General features: G+C 41.5%; 2 protein-coding genes across 15 annotated transcripts in view; one reads left to right on the top strand and one right to left on the bottom strand.

The window, feature by feature from the left end:
- On the top strand, positions 1-8,320 carry PIGH (phosphatidylinositol glycan anchor biosynthesis class H). 7 transcript variants are annotated; one of them, XM_026095841.2, is made up of 6 exons: positions 371-509; positions 1,292-1,409; positions 1,889-2,055; positions 2,250-2,459; positions 5,106-5,189; positions 6,318-7,345. In XM_026095841.2, exons 3-6 carry the CDS (start codon positions 1,921-1,923, stop codon positions 6,597-6,599), a joined length of 711 nt encoding a protein of 236 aa, XP_025951626.1. In that variant the 5' UTR covers positions 371-509; positions 1,292-1,409; positions 1,889-1,920; the 3' UTR covers positions 6,600-7,345. The 7 variants fall into 7 exon arrangements, with proteins under 7 accessions (XP_064368559.1, XP_025951624.1, XP_025951630.1 ...); XM_064512488.1 differs by having other exon boundaries at positions 1,292-1,386; positions 1,889-2,140; XM_026095840.2 differs by having other exon boundaries at positions 1,292-1,386.
- A 1,218-nt stretch (positions 8,321-9,538) lies between these two features.
- PLEKHH1 (pleckstrin homology, MyTH4 and FERM domain containing H1) overlaps positions 9,539-27,745 on the bottom strand; it is a 60,345-nt gene continuing 42,138 nt past the window's right edge. For all 8 annotated transcript variants that reach the window (XM_026095835.2, XM_026095833.2, XM_026095836.2 and 5 more), the window contains 13 exons: positions 27,549-27,657; positions 26,486-26,598; positions 25,642-25,818; positions 24,856-24,953; positions 22,043-22,220; positions 21,468-21,623; positions 19,823-19,923; positions 17,802-17,943; positions 16,794-16,936; positions 15,578-15,707; positions 13,888-13,974; positions 13,187-13,333; positions 9,539-12,865 (listed from right to left, as the gene is read on the bottom strand). In XM_026095835.2, coding sequence (XP_025951620.2) covers positions 12,689-12,865; positions 13,187-13,333; positions 13,888-13,974; positions 15,578-15,707; positions 16,794-16,936; positions 17,802-17,943; positions 19,823-19,923; positions 21,468-21,623; positions 22,043-22,220; positions 24,856-24,953; positions 25,642-25,818; positions 26,486-26,598; positions 27,549-27,657 — 1,758 coding nt within the window. In that variant the 3' untranslated portion in view covers positions 9,539-12,688. The remainder of the gene's footprint in view (positions 12,866-13,186; positions 13,334-13,887; positions 13,975-15,577; positions 15,708-16,793; positions 16,937-17,801; positions 17,944-19,822; positions 19,924-21,467; positions 21,624-22,042; positions 22,221-24,855; positions 24,954-25,641; positions 25,819-26,485; positions 26,599-27,548; positions 27,658-27,745) is intronic.

Raw genomic sequence — 27,745 nt, forward strand, 5'->3', positions numbered from 1 at the left:
AGGGCCGGGCAGCACGGCGCCCGCCGCCGCGCAGGCTGGTCGCGTACTCTCTACACACGCGCGGCGCCGGGGCTCCCGTCGAGACGCCCCGAGCGGCGAGGCTGAGCCGGGGGCGCTCCTCTGCGCTGCTCCGCGGCCCCGCACACGCGCCCGGCCCCAGCTTCGCGCCCCGCGCGCACGCGCCGGCGGCACGAGGCGCCCACGCGCCTCGCGAGCGCGCGCGGAGGCGGCCCCGCCCCTTCCCGCGCAGAGCAAAGCGCCGGAAGTGAGGGGAGCTGCACCATCGAGACGAGAGCCGGCCGGGCCGCTCTAGGCGGTTCCGGCCGGGCGGCATGGAGGAGCGGCGGTACCGGGCGGTGTCGGGGGCGTCCGTCGCGCTGCGGTGCCGCCAGCACAGCGCTTCCTGCCGGGAGCTGGCGGTGCGCGGCCCCCGCCTGCAGCTCCGCTCGCTCACCGCCGTCACCTCCGCGGTGTGGTTGGCGGCCTACGGGCTCTTCGTGCTCAGCGAGGTACCGCGGGCCCCGGGCGCTGCGGGCCGTGGCGGCGGGGGGGATGGGCGGCGGCGGAGGAGGCCCGCAGCCACAGGCCGGTGCTCCCAGCAGCTCCGCGGGGGCCGCAGTGAGTGCGCGCTTTGGCGCGTTGGGTCAGTCTGCAACCGGGCATCGGGCAGCGCCTGGCGTGGTCTGGCGGGTTTGACTGGAGAGATGAGCTGCCGCTGCAAAGGGTCCCTTGGAGAAGGTGGGCGATTCCTAGGAAAACCCATCAGGGATTTTTCTGAGTGGAGCAAAGAGCACTGTGCTGCACATGTCATCTACCTGCTTGTATTGCACAGCTGAGACAGCAAGGCCTTGTCAGACAGTACAGACTTCAAAGCAGCTGATAAATCCAGAAGTATTGGCTTAGATATCTGATCTTTGATCTGTGCTGACAGAGGAGGACCCTCTTCCACACTCAGACCAAAGCTGTTACCCTGAGATTAAAGTCAAGAGCTTGGCTTCGCTGAAGAGGCTGATCACTGTGACCAGCACAGTGACTGTCGCACTTCAGCTTTCTCAGTGATCTTTCCAAAGAGTGGAGACAGGGACTGAGAGACATGAATCAATTGGCAATGTTTCTGCTATGAAAAGATGGCTCACCGTCCTCTGGTTGGAAGGGGAGTTGTGGTCCAGTTTTGTTTTTCACAAAAGCACATATCCCAGGTCACCAGTTAGCACCATCTCCCTTTCTGCTTGAGTTTAAGTGTGTGCATGCAGCTTGTGCATAACTGACTACAGTCCTCCCTTTCTGCCAGGAAACCAGATCTGAATGTCTTCAGCCTCTTTGTGGATTTCAGTACTGTAATTCTCTACTGATTTCACCATGATGACAAACTTTGGGAGGAGTCCAGTATCCTTTCTCTTTGAATGCAGGCACGGCTTCTTTACCTCATATAGCGGTAGCATCCCTGGTTGAGTGGGAGGGCCGTGCAGCTCTGGCCCTTTAGGGAGTGTCAGTTAGAACTTTAATTCATGGGTATGTGTGGCCTTTGGCTCTCTAAAACAAGTCCCAGAGATAGGCTGTAGGTTGAGAACATTTGCAAAGTATTACCGGCTTTTCAGAGGACTTACTTACTGTTGCCTATGGTTTCATGCGTTATGTATTATTTTATGTAACAGCTAGCAATCTCAAGTTGCAGCATGCAAAAGACAGTTTGTTCTCAGGCAAAGCACAGGAGAAAGCAAACGTTCTCTAGAAGAGAAATGAAGTTTGAACAAGTTTAGACTCATAGTTTATAAGAAAATTTGGATCTCCTAAGTCCTAGTCCAGTGCTTTTGCTAAAAGAGCTTCCTTCTACTCTTGAGACTCTACCTTCACCTCTAGTAAACATTTAACAAAACTTCTCTGTCAGATTGACATCTTCTCTACAGACATTTGTATGACATGCTGTCTTCTCTGATGTTCCTCGCTGTTTGGATTGAGTTTCCCGCACTAAATCTAGAAGTGGATGAAGTTCTGTTGCTCATTTCAGTTTCAGCTCCCAGTTCTTTCAGATCATACAATGGAGACTTGTGTTTGGTAATTTAAACCTCATTACCATATATCAACCAGCCCAGTGAATGCCCTGCATGTATAGAGGACTACACCTACTTAAAACTGCCATGTAAATGTAGCTGCAATATTGCAGTTTACTCTGCAACATTACTTTGTACAAAACCATGTTCAATTAATTGTAAGACTGGAGCTGTCTCTTTGCTTCACTTGTGTTACAGAATTGTATGGTGCTTTCTGCTGCTATATTCATCACGCTGATTGGCCTGATTGTATATCTGCACTTTGTCAAAATTGACCAGGAATCTCTGTTAGTCATCGGCTCACTCGGCATTCAGGTGACTTCATCCTATGCTTCAGGGAAGGAGAGCACAACTTTCATTGAGATGAGTCAAGTGAAGGATGTAGTGATCAATGAAGCCATCCACATGGTAATTGTATACAGTGTTTCTTCATGTGTATCTGCAGGCTCACTTGCATCCAGTATATTTTCATGAGAGTGGTTTACCAGAGCAATTAAACACAGCAACATTTGTAGCTTTGCTGACATCAGGGGCTTTGTTCCAGATTTCTCTCTGTATTCTATCATCTGTTTTCCTACCTTTAAAGGAAAACTTAAACAAAGCAAATTTCCTCAAAAAGTCAAATCCATCCCTTAGGTAATGCACTGAGCTAGTGGTTTTTAGTTCTTCCTGTTATACTGTCCTTACGAAGTTTGGCAACAGAATTTATAAGTATTGAAGAAACAATAAGAAGGCAGACCACAACAAAAGAGATGATTTTTTTCAGTCTCTGGGGTTTTTTGCTATGCTCCTATGGGAAAGCAGACAGCATATTTGTGTTCTTTTCAGGTTAAACATTTAATAGAAAAACATAATGAAAATTATTTTCTTGCTGGGTTGAGGTTGAAAAGGTATAGTATGAATTTATATATTTGACTGTGGCCTGGGGTGATTGGTACATGGCATATACCTTGCATTCAGCTGTATCTGCTGGGGGAAGGAGGGTCAGTAACTTCCAGCAGAAAGGCTGAAGCAGATAGCTGAGAGAGAGAATATTTTAAAATGGCATCCATAAATCTACCAGAGTTAATCTATCAGAGCCTGGAGCCATATTCTCGTAGCCTTATCTGGAAGAAATGTGTTTTACTAGAAAACTCTCTAAAGTTAATTTCAGACATCAGCCAATCTGTGAGGGAAAGGCCAATCCTGTACATTAAAACATTCTGATTGCGGATAAAATTAATTGGTCTCTTTCTGATAGCAAACTACTTCAGCTGAAACTGAATTTTAGTATAGGCTCTATCTTGAGAACTGTTTTGCTTTCTTAGCAATATATTGCATGTCCCAGCTAGGCAAGGAAGAGAAATGTACTGAATTTGTAGAATGGAAGATGTATTTTCACAGCCACTTTTTCTTGTTAGTTCCTAATTGGATGTAGTTGCTATTCTGAAATTTTTCCTCTGGCTGATATTTCACATCCACGGAGTGTTTCCCTAACTCTTTTATCAGTATGACTGTGGTATGTAGATTGACTTTTACAGCTTCATTTTATGAACCTCTTAAAACTGCCAAGATATTTGCCTTTTGATTCAGTATGTATTGCCTCAGGTTTTGTGTGCTGTACATCAATAGAGCTTGTTAAAAGAAAAAGTCACTTTCAGATATATGCATCTTCCATAAAATCCATATGCTGATCAACTTTCTGTGACATGCGATAAATGCCAGAAGTGATCTAGAGTTCTCCTGCAAATTGTTTGCTTGTGCTTCAAGCTGCAGCGCAGCTTTGCTGATGCTGTATTTCTCCCCTGTGGTGGCTATAATATGGTTTTAGGATGTGTGTGATTCTATACCAGAACACACTGAATTGCATAACAAAGCCCTCGTTCAGGTGGTCTGAGTTCTCTCTCTGACCCTGAGCGTTCTGCATCCTGTTCGCTAAGGATTTCTGAAGATCTAGAGCCAACCACTAAGAAGTGTTAGACACAGAGTCTTAGCCGGACTTCAGGCTGCCCAGATCTGGGCCCTACTGGATTTGTTCAGAGTTCTTCCTTAAAGAAACATAAGCATAAATTGTGCCTAGCTTGCAGAAAGAGACCCCAGCCCAAGGTGAGATGTTTTCATCCAAAATGTCCTTTTAGCTATATTTATTTCTCTTCCATGCTTTCTGAAAGGGAGGTTTTTTTTTTTCTCCAGTGAGTTTGAGCGCACAGACAAGAACTGGCTTTGTAGAAGTTAACTCGGGAAGATCACCTGGAGATTAGTGTAGATCTTAAAGCTTTCTAGCAAAAGGAAATAAAAGCAATATTTAGCTCTTTTTCTTTCTCTTTATGTGTAAAGAGGCCCAAAAGCCTTTGTACTTTTTTTTTCTTTTTAATGTAAGACTTCCTGTGCTGTGCTACTATTACTGTCACGTTCAAATACAGTGATGAAGAACTGAGTTCACGGATGCAGTCACTAATATAGTTGATGTCATTGTAGATGAAAACAAATTCTTATTCATTTCCCACAGTTTTCAGTGAGTTCACACATTATGTAACTTCTTAGGAGGGCAAACAGGGAACTAGCAAAAGGGAATGCATCCAAAAAGCATAAGAGAAAAGCATTGTTAGCAGTAATGTTTATATCCTGGCTTTCTTTCCTGTATATATATATATTTTTTTGCTCTTATGTTTTGTAATATCTTGCACTGCAGTGATTCAGATAGGTTTTTTTTTTTTTTCTTTTTTTCCAAGAAGGATGCTTTTGGAGAAGGGATCACTTTTTCTGAAAAATCAGACTGCCACCCTTCCTACTGAGAAGGAAGACTTCACAGGACAAAATCTTTCTCATATTTTCAAGGCTGAACACAAACAGGAAAAGGGAGAGGAAGAGACTGATTTTAAGCTTCTTTATGCATAATTTTGTAGCAAAAAATATCTACCCTGTTTACCTTATTAAAACACTGTTGTTTCTGCTGATTTGTGTTTAGAAAAATCCTTCAGGCCAATGAGTTAAAACAGATCTTCTTTCTACAATATCTCCATGCACCCTGACAGCATTCTCAAATTTTGCTGATTTTGTCTGTTTGTCTTGTAGCAAAAAGTTATCTATTACCTGTGCATCCTTCTCCAGGACCCTCAGGATCCTCAGGGAGTGTCTGAGGTTGTGCCACTCTTTCAGGTGAGTCTGAGTGAGTTGTGGAAAAATCCAAATTTCTGGTTTGTGTGTGTACCAGACGTCTTGATGTATGTTTATTCCGCTACAAGCAGCCCAATTACAACACACCCCCACACACCCCCACACACCCCCACACACCCCCACACACCCCCACACACCCCCACACACCCCCACACACCCCCACACACCCCCACACACCCCCACACACCCACCGCCCTCAGCTGAGCCTTCAGGTTGTTTCTTACAGCACTTTGCAGCAGGTGGGATCAGAAGTCTCGCAGAGCTAAGTGGTGGGGACGCTTTCTCATCTGTCCTGCATTCAAAGAATAGGGAGCTGTGTAAATTTGAACCCAACTAAAAGCTTGTATGAACTAAAAGTCTTTGGCTCACATAGGATAATGAGGACTCATACAGCTTTCTATGTGTAGTTTCATGCTCCATGTTACGCCACCAGAACTACAGCACCATGCTGTAGTTGATTTTTGTCTCAGGTTTGTGTGCCAGAAGTTCTCACAGAAACCTCCTTGGCGTTAGAGTGAGTTCTCACCCGTTGACAAAGATCACAGTACAAGCTGTGAACAATTTGCTTAATGTATAATAACTTGTTTGCTTCGTTACCCTCTCCCCCCTTTCTTGTCTTCTGCTAACTTGTTCATAATCCCATCTTTGGGATGGGATTTCTTTCTGCCTGAGCTTGCATAACACAACAGTACCTTGATCCTTGAGTGGTGGTAAGCAAGCAGATGTACCTCACATCTTAGACTGCCGATACCATTTTCACAGCCCTCTCTGTTCTTCTAAATTCATTTGCTGCTGATGAATATCAGCTTGAAGTCTGCATCCAGTTTATGAGCAGATACAGTTAGTCGTCAGCTAAACACTTTCAGGTACAAATTCACTGATCCATTGATACTTGATGCTGACTCAGTCCCACAGTCCTAAAGGCATTTACTAACAATAGTATATATGAAGTATTTCACATGTAGTTAAGGGAGGAAAACAGATTTGCTGGAAGACTACTACTAATGAATTCCAGACATCTGCACCCAGGAACCTGCTTTTTAGTTATACATGCTCCTTGGCAGCTTCCAAGGGGCTGCCTGGCATTTCTATGGTTTCTTTTTCTTCTAGCTCAACTCTGAACAATGTTACTTCCATGGAAATATCTTGATATTGGTAAATTCGACTCCACCAGCAAAGGAGGTACAGAAAGAGCTGTGTCAGTTTGAAATTCATTACCTGCCAGTAATTCTCACTTTTCAAGTGCGAGTTAGTATGTTACTTAGTTTTGAGGGAGCAGTAATTAGTAACTCTGTTGCAACTCATTCATTGGGTCTTTGTTCCTCTAAGTTATGTCAGTCTTCAAAAATACCATTTATCGTGTCACTGAGCCCAGGAACACTTCTGCGCTGAACTGACCTATTGTTCTCTTAAGCAACATTTGCAAGGAGAGGCATTTGATGGACTTTACACGGCAATTTTGTTTTGGGAGCTCAAAAGTCATGGTAGGGACTGAGTGACTGAGGAGGTCAGATGTGGGATGGGGAAACTTTCACCTCTTTGCGAGTTTTAATCTGGTCCAGGTCAGGAGTGATGGAAAGTCAGTATACTTTGACCACCATTCCCTGTTTGCATGAAATGAATTGATGTATTCAGTTAATCTTCTGTTGTCCTCTCATTGACAGTACCAGCAGAGGCCAATGGCCAGGAGTTTAAACTCCCTGTTCTGAAAGTAGATTTTTGAGGGTGGAAGTCTTAGGATGGTGCATTAGTATAGGGAAGCCTGCTGTTTTGTAGGTAAATAGAAGTAGTACAGTCTAATCATAGGTTAAGGGGTGGAATCATAGGTTAAGGGGAAGATGTGGATCTTTTTTCCATGTTATCACTGTGCACTGTGAGCAGAGAAAGGGGAAGATTTCTCATTTGGCGAGTGACTCAGACTAACTGCAGCATGGTGCTGTGTGTTCTGACCTGACAGCTTTAGGGACTAGCATTTTTCATCACAGAACAGGTATAGCTTGTGCAGTGGCTTTGCCTTCACCTCCAGGCTACATCAAACATCTCCTGGAATTTGCTGGACTATTTCTCAGTGAATGTGTAAAAGCAAAATCTATTCTCTGTTGATTTAAAGTGAGATAATAAAGCTAATCAACTACGGATACCTTACTGTTGCATTCCTTCTACATGCATGCTTTCAACAGTTAGCTTTGTCAGCTGTCACCACATTCCTTTCTCTGCCTGACAAATCTCACCGGGTGGGAAGTTAAAGCTTTCCAGCTCTTTTACAACTGGTTGAGAGCCTGATTCTCTGTTGCTTGACTTGACTTCTAGAGCTCCAAGCCACGTCTGGACTGCTTGATGGAAGTGTACAAAAGTTGTCAAGAAATCCTGGAGCAGAGGAAGACAGCTCCACAGTCAAGTGGAATAAAATAAATAAATAATTTTAAAAAGATAGAAAACTTGCAGCAGAATTTGGAGACACACACAGAAAAGCAAGCAAAACTGACCCATGGCGTGTTGTTTTAATTAGATGAGTAGAATGTGGTGCAGCAGTAGAATGATGTTAAGGCTGAAGGCCTGCACTGACTCACAGAGCTGTTATAGAAAATGTCAGCTCAAGAACACAGTCGACCCTTGTCAGGGTGCTGTCATGAAATCAATAGTTATGAAGAGAAGCGAGCATAACTTTTTAGAGAGTCAGACAGAAAAGGTTTTTCCAGGCCTCTCCAGGAAGGAATTAAGAAGAAATATGACAAGGGGGGTCAAAGATGTGCATCAAATGTGTATTCTCTAGTGGATCTGAAAATTCTGATAAACACACAATGTAATGTTGGCCAGATTGCCAAAAATGTGCAATTTTTATGAGTTTCTTCTTAACCTTTTCTCTGAAAAAAGGATATACCATTCTAGAAGACGAAGGCTGATGGATGGACTAGGACGGTAACTTCCTCTGATTCACAGCGGGATTTCAGAAAGAAAGCAATAGAAAATTAAAGCATACTGTAGCATTCAATTACATTTGCTAAAATGTCTACTGTTCCTTAAAAGGGCCACATCAGTGGCCCTGGGAATATGAGAAAATATGTTGTTGACGATGGTGAGAATGACTATATGAATAAAGCTATATTGATTTATGTTCTAGGGAGTAACTTAATGTTGGGAAAATCTTCCTTACTGATAATCTAAAAGTTATGGTAACTTTAAATAGCATTTTCCTCTCCTTTTTTTCCATGACATTGTAGTGATACAACTGATGCAATGCAAAATGTCTTCAGAACAAGAGCTAAACCAGCATGCTGGCAGGAGCCTAAGGGTTATGCTAAATTTGCATACAGTGCCCTATTACAGCTGTCTGCATAATCTAGAAGTAAAACAGTTTGCATATCGTCATGTAATACTGTAGAGATAAGGTGATTTTTGACTGTGTCATGAAGTTTTAAAGACACAGGTTATTTCATGTCACAGGAAGAAGTATATTCTAGTTGTCAAAGTGAAAGGCAGAAGCTTTGGGATGTGCCACTTGTTTTTGTGTGATCTTGTCTAGGTTACATAATTTTTTTGTACTTTAATTTCTCACAAGTGCTTTTAATAATGGAGTTGGGTCCCATTCTGTTCTAATGTAGGTTGGTGGGTCTCTCTGAAATTAGTGAAGCTGCACTCTGATGCAAACTGTGTTTGGCTGCAAGTTCAGGCAGATCTGGGGATGGATGTTAGGGGTGGGAGGGGTCAAGTTGGCCATTAACAACAGCCACAGGCCATGGGAGTATGACTGTGTAAATGATTATGGAGGTCCTTTGACTCGAGAACTGTGTGGTATACTGGAGTTGTGTACGCGGTTGCTCTGGCTCAGTGGTGTGGTTCAGGCAGGTTGTGTTCCTTCAAGGGGCAGAGAAATGATGAGGAGCCTTGAGGCGATGGTAACCTGGACAAAGCATAACAGCAGGAAGATTTGCAGAGAAGAGGGGAGAACATTTCGGAAGGAAAATTATGTCTCAGCAGAGTGGAGTCCTGCGCCTGAGTGTGGTGGGAACATTGACTGTATCATGAGGTCTTGAGAATGTGCTTTGCTGGAATAAAGGAGTTGTGTCACGGGAGAAAGTCTGGAAGATTGTTTTATCCAGTTTGTGAAGGAGTGAACATCCTGTGCTCGTGGAGGTGCATATGTCATCCTACTGATGCGCTGAAGCTGAGAACTGGAAGATCAGCAGAGAGAAACAAGGAGTCAGGCTAGGGCAGGTTTGCCCCACGGACATGCCTGGATACCAAACCTCATCTTTGTACACATTTACCTCAGGGCTGTTTTGGCTTTTAAAATAATAGTTCGTTTCACTCTGAGAATAACTACAACTTCATTCGTGACAACTGCATTTTATTAAGAACAAACAGAAATCTCACATTATCTCCCAGTCAGCCTTTTGCACGCACACAGCAGTTAGGAAAACAAAGGCATTTGTCATCACATTCTATACTTTAGAAATAGTCCAGTCATTGCCAGAAGTATTGACTAAAATAAAAATTTCCTCTACCAATCATACAAAATAGGTACTACACAGGTTTTTAGAAGTCAGGTAGGCTATAAACAGGAGGTATATGTGCATCCATCAGAGTGGGTTGGTCCCTGAAATACTCAAGTATTGGTGAATGTTTTTAAGAAATAAGGAGGCAGAAAGAATTTATATGCCATGCTTGTGAGTTTAAAGTGCAGTTATGTCAGAAAAAAAATGAGCTTCATGACAGCTTCTGCTCATTCAACACGTCTGCTTCCTGTTTGCCCCTGACACAAGGCTCTGAGAACGTAAGTGTTAGTGCCGTAAGGTAAGTACAGCCTCTGAACAGTCAACAGGAGACTTTTGTGCTATAAGCATCCTCAGTGCAGATGACAGCTTATTCTAAAGCAGCTTTGTTACTGCGGGGTTACAAGAAGCAGACTGCCAAGTACCCCTTCAAGTTGCAGAGGAATTGTTTGCTGCAGGTGACTATGTGAGGAGGAATAATGCACTCCCTCTATTCAAACTCACATATCTGTCCTAAGATTGCTAAGAGAGAATGTGTGGGCATGAGAGAGAGAGTACATACTACTGACCGGTACATCAGAATACTTAGTCATTTGAAAGTATCTAGGAAAAAAAAGACTAAAACAATGCCCTCTCAAAATTATTTTTTTGGCTCAGGAAGCTTCTGCCCTTTATAATAGCTTGAAGGAATGGTCCTTAAATTCATGACGAGTGGGTAGATTGCAGTATGCACAAATCAGGTCTCTGTTTATATAATCGTTTCCTGATTTATGGCTGCTATATTGTTTCCATAACCCACCATCGTTTTGGTTTTTCTTGGTTTTTTTTTTTTTTTAATAGAATGTTATAAAGAAGCTGACAAGGGATTGTTTAGTATTATACAAAATGTTTGTCTGTCCCATGCTCTTCTCTGTTAATTTATGGCTATGTAGTCACTATAACCTTGAACAGGAACTTTTTGAAGTATCAGCATTGGTTGGATAGTTCAGAGTTGGTGGCAGGTACTAGGAAGTAAACACACTGGTATGGTTGGTTTGTTCATTTGTGAATGGCTTTAGTTTGCTATTGCTGAATTCTTTATAATGGTTGGATTCACACTGTTTTCATTTGGGAAAGTTGGCCATGAATGCAAAATTATTATGAAGTTCCACATAGTATTTTAGAAAAGGGCAATTATTCTTCCTTAGATTTTTAGAAGGCTTATGAAAATAGTAGAACTCAAGCCAGGTAGATGTAGATGTTCAAAAAGAATGGCTGTTTTTCTTATTTGTTTAAAATTCATTACGTTTCCTTCAAAGAGACAAAGCCCCTTTGAAACTGGTAAAAAAAACATTATTTAGGAAAGTGAAGGACAGTACTTGGAAATACATTTGCTGACTACCTGCTCCTTGCTTTGGTAGCAACTTCTGTGAAGTCAGAATGGCAGAGCTGATCTGGGTTTTTGGGGAAGATCTGTGCCAGTTGCTGAAAGACAAGAAGTACAAAATTTGCTTGCCTTGCCTTCCTTTGTCTGAGATCATGTGCAGTTTCAAACACATCCCAAAACATAACAGTGATTAACAGAAAGAGTCTTTGAAAGTGCTTGTCTGATGCTGGGCACGTGACACATTCAGCCCTGCAGCAGAGATCTAGTCTTCATCCATCACATAGAATAGCGTCAACTCCTGTAATACATCAGTCCTGCAGGAGCTAGGGCATCATCTGACACTGTTTGTTTCAGTCCCAGGCGCCCAGAGTCCTCAACATGCAAAAAAGCCAGGTTTCCACCTTTAGTCAATTAAGGTTGAAATTATTCTCAAGTACCACTAAACTCTTGTTCCAGACTCATTTCAGGTATAAAATAATCCTTGAGCCACATCAGAGTTCTTCTTGTCAGTTTAGTTCCTCTTCCCTCAGAACAGTTTGTTCTTCCTTTCTTTCCTGTCTGGAGCAAGGACTAGGAAAGTTTCTGTGTCTTTGAATTTGGGCACCAGATTCGGGGAGGAGGCACAGCTCTAAGGAAATTTAAAATTGTAGTCTTGGTTGTGTTGAGCTGTTGCATAAATATACACAATTATTCTACGTGTCTGTAAAAAGACTGTCTTAATTTTTATTTTGGGAGTGGCAGCAGTGAATTTAAACAATGCTGAAAACTTTAATATGATGGCTGTTCACCAGAGCATAGAGTTGAAGTTATGCCTAAACTATCTAATCAAACTATGTCATGTTAATCTTTACACTCTGGTAATTGCCTTGTCAGTATGTATCTAGTTTGTGATGCAGTGATATGCAACTCCTCATACAGGTATTGTTCAACAGGATGCATCCTTGCACAGGGTTCATGCCATGTGCCACAGTATCCATTACCACCTGTTTTTAATTTCAACAGGACTGTGTATTCAGCTCACTGCAGTCAAGTCCAAGCCTATATACAAATCAAATCTGCCCTGCAGAGTTTACAGTCTAATTCAGGTAAAGAGCAGGCAAGTTAATGATCGATGCAAACAGAAGATTCTTAGAAATAATGAGAATAACTGAAAGGGGCTGTGATGAGGAAGAGAGGCCCCTATGAGTTTCAGAGTTGGACTGAGGTTCCAGACAGAGTATGCAGTGGTCTAAAGACAGGTGCAAAGCTGTGAAAGGCAGGGATCAAAGAAGATGTATGTGCTTGAAAGAAAAGCAGTAAGATCAGGAGATGGAAGAAAAACAGGTAGAAGGAAAAAGATGTGGGGTATGTAATGTGACTAGAGCACTGTTCAGGGAAGTGATCTGAGCCATGGTGTTTTGGATGGAGTGTGGCATGGAAAGGAAACCCCTGCAGAGTTACAGAATCAAGCCTTTTGAAAAGAAAGGACACTGCCTTCACCCACACTAAGGAACTTCATTATGGAGAAAGAATTGAAGCCTGTAATAAAACAAGGTGGGTAACCAGCAAAATCACAGCAGTCTAATTCAGAGCAGTGCAAAAAGACCAAAAAAAAAATCCCCAAAGTCATTTGGAATGAGCCTTCAGAGCAGGGTAGGACCCTTAGCACTTCGGGGCACAGAAGGGAAGAAGCACCGACTTTCAGTGTCCCAGAGCTTGTTAGCAGGTGTTGTGCTTGGGGAGGGTTGTGTAGAGGATGGGAGCGAGGTTGTTGAACGGTAGTTAATATAGCTGGCAATAAGAAGTGTTGCTTCAACAATCTAGGGAAAAAAGAAAATGATTAACTGTAAGTCAATTAATGGAGAAAGTGCCCTTTGATTTTTTTTTTTTAATTCCTATTGGCTGCAAAGCTTCTGCTGACAACCGTGTCTCACATGAAGTTTTTAAGTTAAGGCCTGTCTTTCAGAGTTGGGTAGAATAAGTTACTCAGTTAAAGGTTCCAGCTTAACAAGGGTTTTCTTGAATGTATATTCAAGAATATACAAGTGCAGTAGCCAGGAGCACCATTCATCAGTGCTTGTATAAAATACCCAGCTGTGATACTGCTAGATAGAAAGAAACTCTGTTTATTTTATAATTACCTTTGGAACTGCCATTGTGAAAAGGAGCTTTTCAGTGCTGTGTTTTCCAGAATTCCTTTCTTTCATTTGACTGACTACAATCATGAAGTCATCTCGACAGCCTCCAAAGGTCAGCACAGAAGAATATGAATAAGAGAGCTTCAAGTGCTGCAAACAAAGAGTTGGAAAGAGTTATACTTCCATAAAAGAAAAACATCCACATCAAAATTACGTATTTGCTATTTACTGCAAGAACACTAGATCTGCAGCAGTAATAGCCATTCCTGCCCCTGTGGAGGGCTTGACTGTATAGTTAGCAGCTAGCAGAGAAATCTCAAATGAGAAGTGCATTTCTAGGATTTTCCTGGCTTGTTCGAGGCCTTGTTACTTCAGAGCAGCAGCCCAAACTCTGTTATATCTCTGATGGAGGCAACCATCCACCACTGACATTTTGCAAGATGCCTGAGCTTGTTTGCTGCCCGAGCTTGTTTGCTGCCCATCAAGTTAGCTGTCTCATGAAACCTTACCTTCCAGCATAGCTGTAGTTTTCCTGTGTTTATGCAGTGCTCAGACATAGCCCTCACTTCCCTCATCTCTAACTTCTACAAATTAACTTCTGGCTCCATCTGAAGTTAAAGGCAAACTTCTACTGACTTTATGAGGACTCAGAAAAACGCGTTTTTGTGGGAGATGAGTTATTTTTCTTAAACACTGTTCCTCACCATACTGTTATAATCCAGTATGCTGATACCATCTTCATTCACAGCTATCCAGACTGGACAATCTTCCAAGGAAGAAGGCAAAATAGGCTGAGGAAATAAAAAATATATATATATTAATTTAGACATTTCTTGAATGCCACAGAGAAGAGGTTTCTGATATAACTCTTGGGTTTTTAAGGATAAAATGGAGGTGAGAGAGAATGCTATAGGCTCACTGGTTTGGCCTAATTTGATTTTTAAGAGGGCACCTTTCAAAATCTGGATTTTTTTTTTTTTTAAAGTTAGATTTCCACAGAAGATGCAACAATGACAAAGATTTGTGAGATTAGTTAAATCCCATTGGTGGTGTTAAAACTGAAGGTGATGCTGGGAGAAAGTGACAGAATGGCAGTTCTGCTCTGTTCTGGTTCTAGTTCTTGTACTACCCCTTCAGTCAGGCAGTCAAGCCTGTTGGTTTCCATAGTACCTGTGCACCATACACCTCATGCATGCAGATTCTGTCTTGCAGTTTTTGGCAAATGTGCATCAGGCATCTATTAAAGATGTGTTGTGTGTTGCTAAGGCTAATGTAATGAATCTCTCCTGGCAATCTGCTGTTATATGGCTAATGCTATAGTTTTTGCTGCTTAACTATTGAAAAGTTATAAAATATATTAGTCATCAGAAATATCAATAATATTTCAACTCTGGATGGAACTGTTCTGTAATCTGATTCTTCAGTGTCAGTGACCTCAAATACCAGTAACCTCTTCTGCTTTTACTGCTGATAGCCACAAAGTTTAGGGGAAATCACCGTGCTGCCCAGACTTTCAAAAACTTCTTGTATATTTACTCAAGAGGTCCCTTTTATCCTTAGACTTTATTCTGTAACTATAACAGCTTTGACTTCAAAGCAAAGGACATGTAACCATGAGCAAGACCCTTTCTCAATAGGAGAGGCTCCTGCTTGGTTGGGGAAAATGGTTAATGCCAAAACAAGGCTTCTCAGACAGACCACCATGTGCTAAGACATTAGTATGGGCAAGGGTAATAGGAATAGAGCTCTAGTCTGGGATGGGCCATGGGATGGTAAGAGCTATCGGGAACAACACTCCCACTAGCTGTTCTTTGCTCTTCTGCTGATGCCTGTGGGCTGGCAGCTTACCCAATCTGTGCCTCAGTTTTTCTGTTTGTGCACCAGGACAGCAGCAGCGCTTGCCTCTCTCATATAGCAGGGAGAACAGCCAATTCTGTGCCAAGCAGAGAATAGGACTGAAATACCCATTCTCCTTTTAGTTAACGTTAGCTGCAGGGCATGATTTATGGGGAACTCTTCCCTTTTCTCCCCAGTGCTATGTCAATATTTTTAAAACTATCATTGCAGCCTTGATGACCAGGAAATACCTGTCTGTAAAAGCTTTGGAAAGGTGTAGTAAGGAGAGGTAGTATCTTGTATTATGATGAACTGATGCAGCCAAGGAAGAAGTTTCAGCATTTGTTACATAACACTAGCAGCCTCTAGTGTCTAGAACATACTCCTCTTCTTTCTAAACCAGTGTGGTAACCAAACAGAGCTGGTCCAGAGCAGTATTGTTCAGTTTTTCCCCTTCCTGAAGTAGGAGCATTTTCAACCTGTTATACCAGAGATCACAAATGTAGCTCTGCTAGGAGAGCCCACTCTCAAGAAAGGAAAGAAGTGTGTTCCAGTTACCTTAGCAGCAAATATTTTGGTTCCAAAGAGAGGCCATTTCCGGGCTACTGTCAAATAAATGCGAACACATTCTGGTGGAGAGCAACCCTGCAGCATCATCCACTTTGTCGCCAATCTGCCGGCCACTTGCCTTTCAGAATTCAAGACACAAGACGGCACCACTTACTAATGTCTTTCAAGGTAAGTAAAATTATATCAGATTATAAATGTACCTTTCATTCCAAAGTGCTGTTCTACACAGCACTATGGACAGGGCTGGTAGCACTGTCAGTTAGGAAGGTTGTACAACCTGAGTTTATTTTAGCAGTTTCTATAGATCCACAATTATTATTACTTACACTGTAATGCCCAGGAATCCCAGTCATATACCAGTTGCTCAGTGGTGTACATATTAAACAACTGTAACTGCATTCAAACAGCTGTTGCAGTAAAATCCTGCACAGCTTATCTTCAGATTCAGTTATACTCTCACCTTCATCTTAACAAGCCTGTAGTATGACCTATGTGGAGCAGCAATACATATTAACCCTCACTTGATTTGGCTTGTTAGGGATGGTTTGATTGGGAGCTATCCTGCCACATGCACATGGAAGCTGTTTGCTCCCCAGAGGAAACTTAGTTCTACCACTGCATCCCTGAATAACGTGGGACCTGGGAGATTACCTTTCTCTCTGGGTAAAATGGCCAAGATCTATGGCAGTGTCTGTATTCTGTTCATGAGCAATTCAGGTCTGTGTATAGTGTGCAAGAATTTCAAAGTCAGAACATCAGAAAGCCCTACTAGAATATGTCCTATCAGAATTACTGCATGGCCCGTAGCAGCCCATATATGCTGGCTTCATAGTTTGTTGCAAGTGTCAGGCATCTGGATTTCATTAAGACTTGGGGGAAGGGTAAAACAAAAATTCAGGAACAAAATTTATCTTAGGTTTAGACAAGTTAGAGTTTTTTGGAACTGAGTTGTGTAATCTGAAAATGAAAGACATAAGCTTCTAGTCTAGGGGAAAGTTAGTTGGCTGATTTGGCTGTTTTTGTATTGGTTAACTGCTCTTTCCTTGCAGAGGAACCTTCTCCTGAGACCTGTGTTTTTTCTAAGCTTCTGCATTAAAATTATATTGACAGAGCTCCTTGAAACTTTTGAAGTATGTAGAAAGAAATTTGCAAGTATAATAAATTGTTTTCAGTGCAAAGTATAAGAGAACAAATGTAGTCTTACCTGAGCTGCTCAGGAGTAATGTTTTGCTTATAGCGTTTGGGATAGAATTTATCTAAGACCTGGTGGAGAAGATGCTGCATTTTGGATTGTGATGTTCCCCCAGGACTTGAAGATACTGGTCGGTCTAAATCCCCATATTCCACCTAAGACAATGTTATAAGGTTGGGAGGTTACAGTGCAACTGAACATTCCATTAATTCCCATACTGATTTCTACTGTGTTTATTAAAGTAATGCAAAATGATGCTATTTGTCCTAGGGAATTTTGTCTGCAGTATTTACCACAGTAAATATACAACAGAGCAACTACTGGGGATATGACTGCCTGAGAAATTCTTTACTGATTTAAGAAAGCTGCTCTAGTAACAAGATCTGAGCCAGCTACTTGTTGTAGGAAGACGTTTCTGTATAACTGCCAAGCTTTGGGATTTTATTTTCAATTGGCCAACTGAAAAAAACAGCACTATTTGTAAATAGTGTGGACAACATTCCCAGAAGCTTAATCTCAGTTTACATTGCTTTGACAAAATGCAGCAATAAGTTTCAGGTCAGTAAGAAATGATTATCCTGTTTTTCATGCCCACAACCCATACTTGTGTTTTATGTGGTAAAACGCTAAATGCAAGCCTGGAGGCCTAATGGAGGATCCTACAAGATGCTCATTTACTATTAAGTGGTATTCTAGCAGTGATACTACTTTCGTATCTCCACTGAGGCACTAATTGGAGCAGTTCTGGTGATATTCTAGCCTAGCTGTATACTCTTAAGTCTCTTAGTGCAATATTTTTCTTCATAAGGAAAGGAGAGGCAATCCTACAGCAAAAGGTGTTCTAACAACATGTCTTCCTTTCTTTGTATGCTGGTATAATGTGTTTGGCATGGGACCTCTGAGTTTGATGAGAAATACCACTTTTGATGGAAAAGATAGCTGCTCAGTCAGAGATATTCAGTATGCAGCTGAACTCCCTGGAGGACAAAAGGGAGGATTTCTGCCCATAGCCATGCTCACCTGAGCCATCAGAGCCACCATTTCCAGAGCTAATTCCTTATTAACAGGAAACCTTCCACTGGCTATTTCACTGCTGACTTGGAAGGCCAGCAGCAGCCGTTCCCGGTCTGTCTCACCTTTAGCCTGGCTCCGAAAATACAGTCTAAAAAGTAGAGAGAATTGCAAAGGAAAAAAGTTGTTGTGAACTAACTGAGAGTAGAGGTGGAAACTTTAATCAAGGTAGGTAAAAATAAAAGCTTTTTTCCCCTCCAAAGTGACCTTTGTGCATTAGGAGGGAACTGGACAGAGATTTGAAAACTGAGGTGTTCCTTCATGAACAAGATTTGGACAAGGAGAATCAAGGTATGCTTTCTAGCTCTGGAAGCCATCTGAATTCTGTAAGCCAACCACTTCAAGACATCAAAGCCAGAGGAAACACAGGCACAAAGCACAAACAGGCACTATTTAAGACATGGGCTTTAACTTCTCCGCTTATTACAGAATATAGAGCTGCCTCTGCTCTGAGACATGGCAAGTGTTTTGTAAGCTTCTGTATGGCAGCCTGGCCATTCTTGTATTCATCACAACCCTCGGTCACAAATGATCATCAAATGTGGCTAAGATCAGATAGGAGCCCAGTTAACACTTGCTGCTTTTCCAAGGCTTCCTGACCAGTTAGATTGTTACTAAAAAAGGTCTTCGTTTTGCTTCAGCAGGAAATAAAAGACCCAATTAGCAGCCTTTATTGTAGAAACTGAAGAATCATTCTTGCAAATCAAAGCTTCCTAGTAGTTTTTATTTGCTTCACACTCACTGTTTCTTTGACCTGGTAGTACAAGATGACTAATGAGCACTAAAGATACCACCTTGGGGAATGCTTCCTGGAACCATTCCTTATGCATGTCTATTTACAGCCCACACCATCTAATTCAAACATTAATTTAAAGCTACATCTATGACCATATATTCCATAATAGCACACAAGATACTTCATTCCAGTGGTTAAAGATCAATTTGTTTATGTCTATGTCAATTCAAGATTAACACCACCACTAGGACCATAGTGACCTCTCCATGCCTTGTCAGAGTCCTTGGTGTTAGAACAGCCCAGCCTTGGAAAGACCTTATCGAAACATCCTTGCTCTCCAGTCTAGTCACATTCCAGTCCAACAAACTAACATACTGCAAGGTTTCACTGCTGAAATAAATACTGCCTTCTGTGTCAAAAGTAATTGCTTCTGTTTCTATTCCTGTTATATCAACTAACAAAGTTCCCACAATTTTATTTTCGCCATTACAATCATCAAAAATCTTCATATAATCAATACAAAACTTTGCTGTTCCTTTGTTTTTTGGGTGGCCTTTGTTTCCCCCATGATACAGAATTCACATGTGGAAAGCTGTTTATTCTCATACATAGTGTCATCTTTAATTCAGAATTCCTGTCTTTATTATAAATTATGAACCTGTTCCAGTTTTTGTTGCAGATCTTTGTCTCATATGTTTCTTCTTTACTATCTCTCCTCATCTAACTTTAGCATTTCTCTCTTTCTCTATGCAGTCTGGGTCCTGCTCTTACACGTCTCCTCTACAGGTCCTGCCATTTAGAGTATTGTTATTGTATCTTTTTCATCTTCATGATTCTTCACTTAATTGCAAGTTTCAGCTCATTCTTTTTCGCTAATGATTTTTCCCTCTGGTATCTCTTCCTCTAACCTAACACGCATTATTTAATTAAGTTTTAGGATCTAGGCAAATGAAATTGTGCCAAGTATGTTTTATTGTGCTGTAGCTAGTACTTGATCTGTTTTAAGTCTATTTTGTTATTGCAAAGCATTTGAGGTTTTATCTCCAGGTTATATACCCTCTTTCACAAATGTACCACACACATACAGAAGTTTCTGCATCTCATTTAAGACCTGACTGCATATTAGCTGAAACAGTTTTGGCAGTATAAAATTATTGGCCATCTACAGAGATACATGCAGCCTACCAATACTTAATTAACAAAAGTAAGGAGGCCAAGAAATGAAACACAGTACCTGTTCTTATATGTCAGTTTCACTATTCTTGTACCACCTTCATATTTGCCAGGATGCAATTCTTTTAAGGCTTGTTCCCATTTAGAAATGACATCACAAATCTTTAAAAAAAATTAGAGAGAGGAGAGACAAGCTGAAGTGAAATATACAGTCAAGGCTTGAGGGGAAAGTAAGAGAAAAAGGTACTGTGGAACACGGAGATGAAGAAATATAATGGCTCAGCATAATTGTTGCCAAAAGTGATAAACCAATTCCTTTTTCTATTACACAGTAGGTAAAAACACAAGACTTTCAATAGAAAACTCCACTTCTAAATCTGTATGTGAATTCCAGTCTAGTACCAACTCTATGGCTATGTCTATGTTAGTGAGTAGTGTAGCCCATGGGGAGCAGATCTCCACAGTGAAACAGTTGTTCCTAAGACCCTATGCTGTACTATATGCATTTTTAAGGGTTTTCCTTTGGACTAACTTTAGTCTGGTCACATGGCCTGAAAGCCCAGTGTGTTGGATGATATCTTCTGGTTCATGTTTCACGTGAAAGAAATCTGGTTCATGCTCTCTAAGATTGCTCCACAATGTGAACCAAAGTGTGGTTAGTGGGAATGACGGGGAGGTTTGCTTCAACAGTGTCCTCCTGAGCCAAACTAAAACACTAAAGTCGATGCATCCTCAGAAGAGCAGCTGTCTGTACGCCTGGCTAAACCAACCCTCCTGGATCTGACTGTCCAAACTTTGGGAACATTTGAACCCAGAACCCAACTTTGTACTTCAGACCTATTTTTAGCAAAAAGAAGGTTAACCTCCTCAGTTACATTTCACTTCTCCAGGTTATTCCAGTCCTTCCACAAATGGTCTAATAAAAGTCCCTAGTTCTCTTTTGATAGCATATCAATAAAGGGAATGTGAACTTAAGAGGCCACATGAAATACATAATTAGATATCCTAATCCTCTCTTAGCAAGCTATTAAGCTTGTCTTAGCCAGTGGTTTAACGAGTGGAAGTGATGCCTTTGATTGCCTCAAACTCCATCATTTACTCTAATATCTCATCTCCCCAAATGGTGGTTAAATTACCAGCAAAGCTCCAGATCATCCAATCTGTATCAGGCCATAAAAGCGAAGCATTTCATTTGGTGGTCTGTGTGGTAGTTTCCTCTTCATGACATCTGAGTTAAAGTCACTGGCATTTTCTCCCTATGTTACCCAATGTAAAATTTTAAACGTTCACTTTTACACAGTGTATGTTCCTTATAGACATCAGGGTCTCTTCAAAGTTGCCACTGCCACTATTCCTCCATCAGTGTCTGTATGACAAACTATTCCCCCATGTTAGTACCAAAATCTGCTGTTTGTCACTCATGGCCACTAGCTCACTCAAGGCAGTCATCCAGTGAGTTAAAGCCTTTTTGGTTTTTTTTTTTGTTTTTTTTCTTTAATTTACCAATTTATCACCTACTGAAATAGAGTGTGCTTTGTCTTCACTAGTGTCTCCGATTAGACTCAGCTAATTAATATCTCATTTCTGAATACTAATCTAGATGGCAACACCTGAGTTCATTTGATCTTGATGCATTAAAAAGAATTTAGCATCCCTTCAGCAGTTCTTCAAAGATGCATGCTGCATGTAACAAATGAAAAAATTACCTTCATGTTGCCCTGCAGACAGTGCTCCAAATCCATGCCAGAAGGATCATCTGTGAAGAGAGAAAATCCCATGTGGGATGGCTTCCTCATTCCTGTCTCCTGGTTCAGCCGCTGGATAAATTCATCGACTGTTGAGGAACCATCGAAACCTACAACCTGAAATGAAATAGGAGCTAACTGAACAGAACTTTCAAAAAACATGACATTGATGATTATCAAAACTAATGAAGCCTTGTTTCCTACAGATTGGTGTCTCAGATTGACTGCTAGCTCCAGCTGAAGCCTTCCCCCATGACCGCACATGTGTATTGTCTCCCTTCACACTGCATTCTTTCTCTTACCGAGATGCTTACAACAGCTCTCCTGTCCCCCCAAGTACCTTTTCTTCACAAGACTTGTAGGGCTGCATTCCTTTCATTTTCTTAGAAAATACAGCTAAAAATGGCAAGGAGGGGAAACAGTGTCTATCTCCAAATGTCTGATATGTATAAACATCATCGTGCCACCCACAGGAGGGAGGCAGATTACAGTGCAGTCCTCTAGCATCCAGAAGAAACGCAGCTGTGGTGGCTCACCTGGTAGGTTCCGTTCATGAAGTGCACAGGGATGCTGAAGGGGAGCGAGTGGTGGTAGGGGTTCCTCAGAAGGATGGACACAATCTCCATCCGGGAAGGCTTGGCCTCCCGCTCACCGGTCTGCACAGTGCGGTCCACTGATCTCTGGCAGTAGATGGCATACTTGCCCATTTCACTCCTAGACAAAGAGCCGGAGATGAGCCACAAATATATCCTTTAGATATGCCACATCCTCTTCCCTTTCCATGCCCTGAGAAAGCATTGCTCCTTGAGCTTTTGCTCGAGCAGAGATGCACCTCTATGCAGATATCCTAGTTCATCTCAACAGACTAAGAGCTGAAATGAAATCCGTAAAAGCTTCAACACAAGCCACAACAGATCTGCAAAAATCAGGTAGACAGTGAACTTGCTGGGAAGAGCAAGAGCATTCCCTGTTCCTAGCTGGACTGGACATAGTATAGGAATATCCTCTTTTGTATCCTGTTACTGTCACAGTATCCATCAAACGAAGCCTAGGCAGTTCATCCTCAAAATCACTGTCATGCTGGAGGAATCACTATCATGTTACTATCATGTAGAGTCCTAATAAGAACTAATAACAAATTGTAATGCATTAGTCTCAGTTATGGGATTATATAAGGTGTGTTTATCAATTTATATGGTTATATAAATTACAGGTTTCCACGTATGAACTCTATCTGCAAATCAGCAGAGACTTTTTCATTCAAAGTAGGCTAAGGATTTGTTGGTAGTTCAAAACAGTGCAGGGAGAGTTACTAATATGATCTGTTTACTATCTAGTGAAGAGATGGTTCCACTAATCAGAACCAAAAGGATGCAAGTGTCTCTAAAGCTGGGCAGGAACAGTAAATTACACCTTTAGGAAAAAATCTTAAGAATGTATATAGTGAATAAATTCTGGAACTGAATGCAACCCAAGGATTTACAAGGTTTATAACTGTACTATTACTTGGTGGGGGGGACCAATTCCATTCAAAATGCCTTTGGGAGCTTAGTAGGTGATTAAGTTTTCAGTTAAATCCCTGCAAGCAACATGCAGGTCAGGGGCTCTTGCTTTTCACTGTAGCAAGATATTGCTCATCTCCCTGATAATGTGATTGAACTGTGATCAATCAAGGAGCAATTTTCACAGAGAGAGAACCTTGCTTCAATGAGAAGCTGTTGATCCTAAGTTCTCCCAAATGCTACTGAGCCCGGCTTCTACTGACCAAGAACTGTACCCCACTTTTCTTCGTTGCCTAAAACATTGGGTATATACTTCTTCTAGGTCACCTTTCATGAAAAACAATACCTAGGATGACAGTTTTGCATAAACTTAGATTGTAAGCTTGACATAGTATAAGCATCCAAGCACCTTGTTAGCTGCATGAAACAGAGAAAGAATATCTGTGTCTAACTAGTCAGGAAACAGCCATATCTACTCCATCTGAAGAGACATAAGTATTCCTAAAGCTAGGCAGGAGATGCCAATCCAAATCTCATTTAGCAACTACTCTAAATCTAATCTAAACTAGAGGTGGATAGGAGCATAATTTGCTTTAATTTCTGTATATTTGTTTCTAGCCCTAGTAATTGTGTGTTTGATTGTATAAATACATTCCCTTTTAGCTTATGCTTGAAGTTGACTTGTTGATGGTTTGGGACTAGGAACCTGGCAGACCATCAGCATAATAATGCTTGAAACTGATGTGTTAAATCAGTTTCAGAGGGTTCGACACCTCCCTGCCTAATTCAAGAGTACTTAGGGGTAGCTCCTTGAATGAGTTTCATGGATCAGTTTGGGAGCTGGTAATGCGCAGTGTTGACCAGATGTCTTCTAGTCCTAGCCAGAAGATCCCTAATATTGCTAGACAGTGGAGAGAGAGCCTGAACATTGAGGAGTTCCTGTCATCTCTGTTTCTACTTCTGAGAAGAATATAAGAATAAGAATATAAGTAAGAAATATAAGGCAGCATGAAATAAAATTAAAAAACCCTGGATAAGAGGAATACACAGATTTCCTTTGCAATACCAGGAGAGTTACCGCTTGAGTTCTGAGGCAGACTTAAGCTGGGTATTTGAATAGGAGTATTTGCTTGAAATGAAACCACACTTTTAGCTATGTCTGGCCTTCGCATTCAGCACATATTGTTGCAACAGACAACTAGACAGCTCTTTAGCCATGACCCCAACAAGGACACACTGAGACATACCAAAGACCAGATCACCATGGAAACACATATATAGCAAAGCATGCACACCAGAGAACAGCTTATTGCTGTTTCAGTAGATCCTGTGCTATTTTCTTATTGGAGAAAGTGTAGTATAACACACTAAAGAGATAATAGACACAGAACTAGAATGTATTTAGGGTTTGTTAGTTTTTCCTAACTTTTTAACTTGTTGTTCTTTGCCTCACTTTTATTATCTCAGTAGGCCTGCTAAACTGACAGCAAAAGGTAATCACCTGAGATTGATTTTAAACAATTACTTTGGTCTGTACTTAATTTCTACCAATTAAAGAAAGTAGTTGTGCCAGTAAAAAAAAAAAAACAAACCCTCAGGTGCTTCCAGTTACACCTGCAAAAAGTTCTTTTGCTACTATGGTTCACTGAGTTTTGCAAACTAGCTTAAGTGACACAATGACTGTGAATGACTGAGGCGGGAGGGGGACAGGCTGACACAGTGGAGAACCTTCTGTCTCCCTCAACTTATTTTTGCAGGTGTGAGTCCTAAAATTGCTTCTGTCTGTTTCTGTAGTGGATGTGAAAGGCAATGAGCTTAACAAAAGAAAATCCTCTTGCAGTCTTTACCTGGGGTCTGCATGCCGCTGCAAGTGCTGTTTGATGTACCAGAGGAAGTGATGCTGAGGCAGGAACAGAGGAGCACATAAAGCCAAGAGTTGCCAGCACTGTGAACATAAAGCCGGACATAATTCTTGTTCTGTATTTTTTGCCTGTTGGCTTTAACAGAATACTGTAACCAAAATGTTGGATGATGACTAGTGCTTTTAAGAGTGACCATTTTTAGATAGGCAGTTCAAGATGCTTTAAAGGGAAATGATGTTAAGAAGACAGGCTGCTCTTCAGTATCTCAACTTTGACTCTGAGAAGAGGCTTTCTAAATGATGGCCCCTTTTGAAAGTTTTGACTAGTGTAACCAAAGCTAAGTGAGTAATTAACACTTTAATTAATTAACACTTTTTTCCTGTTTTATAACTGTAAATCATAACAAAGAATATACTGGGGAATTTTGTTTCGAAATACTCACACAATTCCCCAACCAGATTTTATTTTCTCTGTAGCTCATTTGAACTGGGAATATTATAATCAAGCATCAACATTGATGCTGTGACTTATAAATCTGATTTATCCAACAATTATAGTGCAAAAATCAAATTTCATGCTTAGTTGTAATATTCTAGACTTGCATGCTGTTGATTAAATAATACTGAAGACAAAATTAATACGAGGTGACAACTGTAGACAGACAACACAACTTGAGCTATGAATTTTAATTGTGAATATGGTCGTGAATTGTGAATTCACAATGGTCAAAATTGTGAACATGCAGAGTGGAAGTGACAAAGAGGAACTCACCTGAATGACTGAGTGGTTCTGGGGCTGTCGGCAGCTGGTCTGTTTAACAAGCTGACAGTAAATTTCATTCTGCAGCTCAGTATGCGTCAGGCAGACCTGCAGCGCTGTCTGGGCAAGTGACACGTGGTAATCAATAGAAGGTGCCTCCACAGGGACGTTGATGAACAGCTGACAGGACTGTAAAAAGGGGGATGTTATCCAATGCCACTCATACAGAGACACTTCTCTGGTACTTTCCAGGTCAAGTTCCCCAAACGTGTTACAGACAATTGATTAATTCCTCTGAACAACCCTGAAAAGGGAAATAAATACTAAATTCTTATCCCGTCCTCTGGAAGTGAACTGGAAAATACACTAAACCTCTCCCAGCCTGAGGAGCTCACAAGTCAGCAAGAGAATCAAGAAGAAAAGGCTTCCTGCCTTCCAGGCCTGTGCTTTACCTTGCTAAGACTGTCCGGTTTTAGTGCTGATCTTGTAGAATGCAAAAGTCAAATCTCCAATTGCCCTACCATTGGCTTTACTGCTGGAAGGCACACCAGAGTTTGTCAGTAAATTGTTTGTTTCCTTCAATCCAAATATTGGAGAGGAAAGAGGGAGATAAGGCTAGCTTTGAAGTGCACAGCCTGTGTGGGACATTGCTTCTACCTCCAGGTTACGTACAAGGAAAAGTTAATTCCCTAGGGAATGAATGACACTTAATGAACCAATTGTCCTATTGAAATTAATTAACCCAGCAGGCCTGTCTAAACCAACTAACGGTGACAGTAACTGTTATGACTAGAAATCATCCAGCCCCAACAACTGAGTAAAACAACTGAAAGCCATGTAACGTCCCTTTAAATACCTTGAAAAGTTTCAGAGCTTCAGTTTGCAGAGCCTCCGATGGCAGAGTGGTGAGGGATGTGTGCAACCCATCTTTACTGTAGCACAACATAGGATGTTTCCACAAAGGAGAATCTGAGGTGGCAGATGGGCAAAAACATTCAATGTCAGAAACAGAAGATAGATACAGTCTTCACATTGAAAAAGAACCTTACAGACAGCAGAGCATCCGGGAAAGTTGTGCTGCACTAGGCCACATCCATCTTTGGTGCCATTTCATTGATTTCAGCAAAGCCTGCCACAAAAAAGGGGTTGGTTGCCAGCAGCACCAGCTGCCAGCAGAAAGCAGTGCTGCCCTGCCGCCCACAACCCTGCTGTGTCAGATCTTCCCATCAGCTGGATTCTGGTGAGGAATTGCTCATCTGGGTATTCAAGCAAGAAATACAAACCATGCCAGACAGACATATGCTACGGGGATCTTTATTAGTGCAAGTTACTGTTGCACATGAAGCAACGTTTACAGATAGGTGTGAGAATATTTGAATGTGCAGGAAAGGGTATTCAGTATGAAGGCATACATTGACAACCATTTGAGAACATAGTACATAAAGACCTGAATGGGTGAGTACCTAAAATGAGGAGGAACAGATGAGCATGGGTGTACCTTGCAAGGCTTTATACCTGTGGACAGAGGAACGGATGTGTATGTGAACACATGTGTGTGAGTGTGTGTGTTTAGGAGAGGGAGCATGTGTGTGTACAGTCAAGATTCCCAGGAAAAGAAAACCTGGACCAACAATTGCAGGAAAAACTAAAGCTCCAGTTCTTTGTCTTAAATCTGAAATAATGTTACAGAAGTTTCAGATGTTGGATAAATGACAGGATAGATTTGCCTTGTTTCACTACAATGTATGTATTCTCTCCGGATATGTGAGCGTGGGACTAGGGTTGAAGGGCACCACATCATACTGTTGTTCTACTGAGACATCCCCTTTGCTCACCTTTGGCTGAATTAAAACTAGGGATTGAAATAACCCTTCCTTACTCTTTGCTAGCATGGAAAAGAGTTTGTGATTTCTACTTACTAGGGTCTCCCTCTGCATCCAGCAGTTTTCCAATGAGTTGTTCGTATGATGTGCCCACAGTGGCATTACTGCTACCAGCTGCTACTGTCAGATGGTATAGCCAGGTATTCTAGGGATAAAGATGAGAACAGTATGGGTTTTATTGGATCCTGTTTTCCACGGACAGGTTCAGTCTGCATGCCCCATTTGCTAATGCA

The sequence above is a fragment of the Dromaius novaehollandiae genome, chromosome 5 (assembly GCF_036370855.1).
Source record: "Dromaius novaehollandiae isolate bDroNov1 chromosome 5, bDroNov1.hap1, whole genome shotgun sequence".
NCBI classification, from domain to species: Eukaryota; Metazoa; Chordata; class Aves; order Casuariiformes; family Dromaiidae; genus Dromaius; species Dromaius novaehollandiae.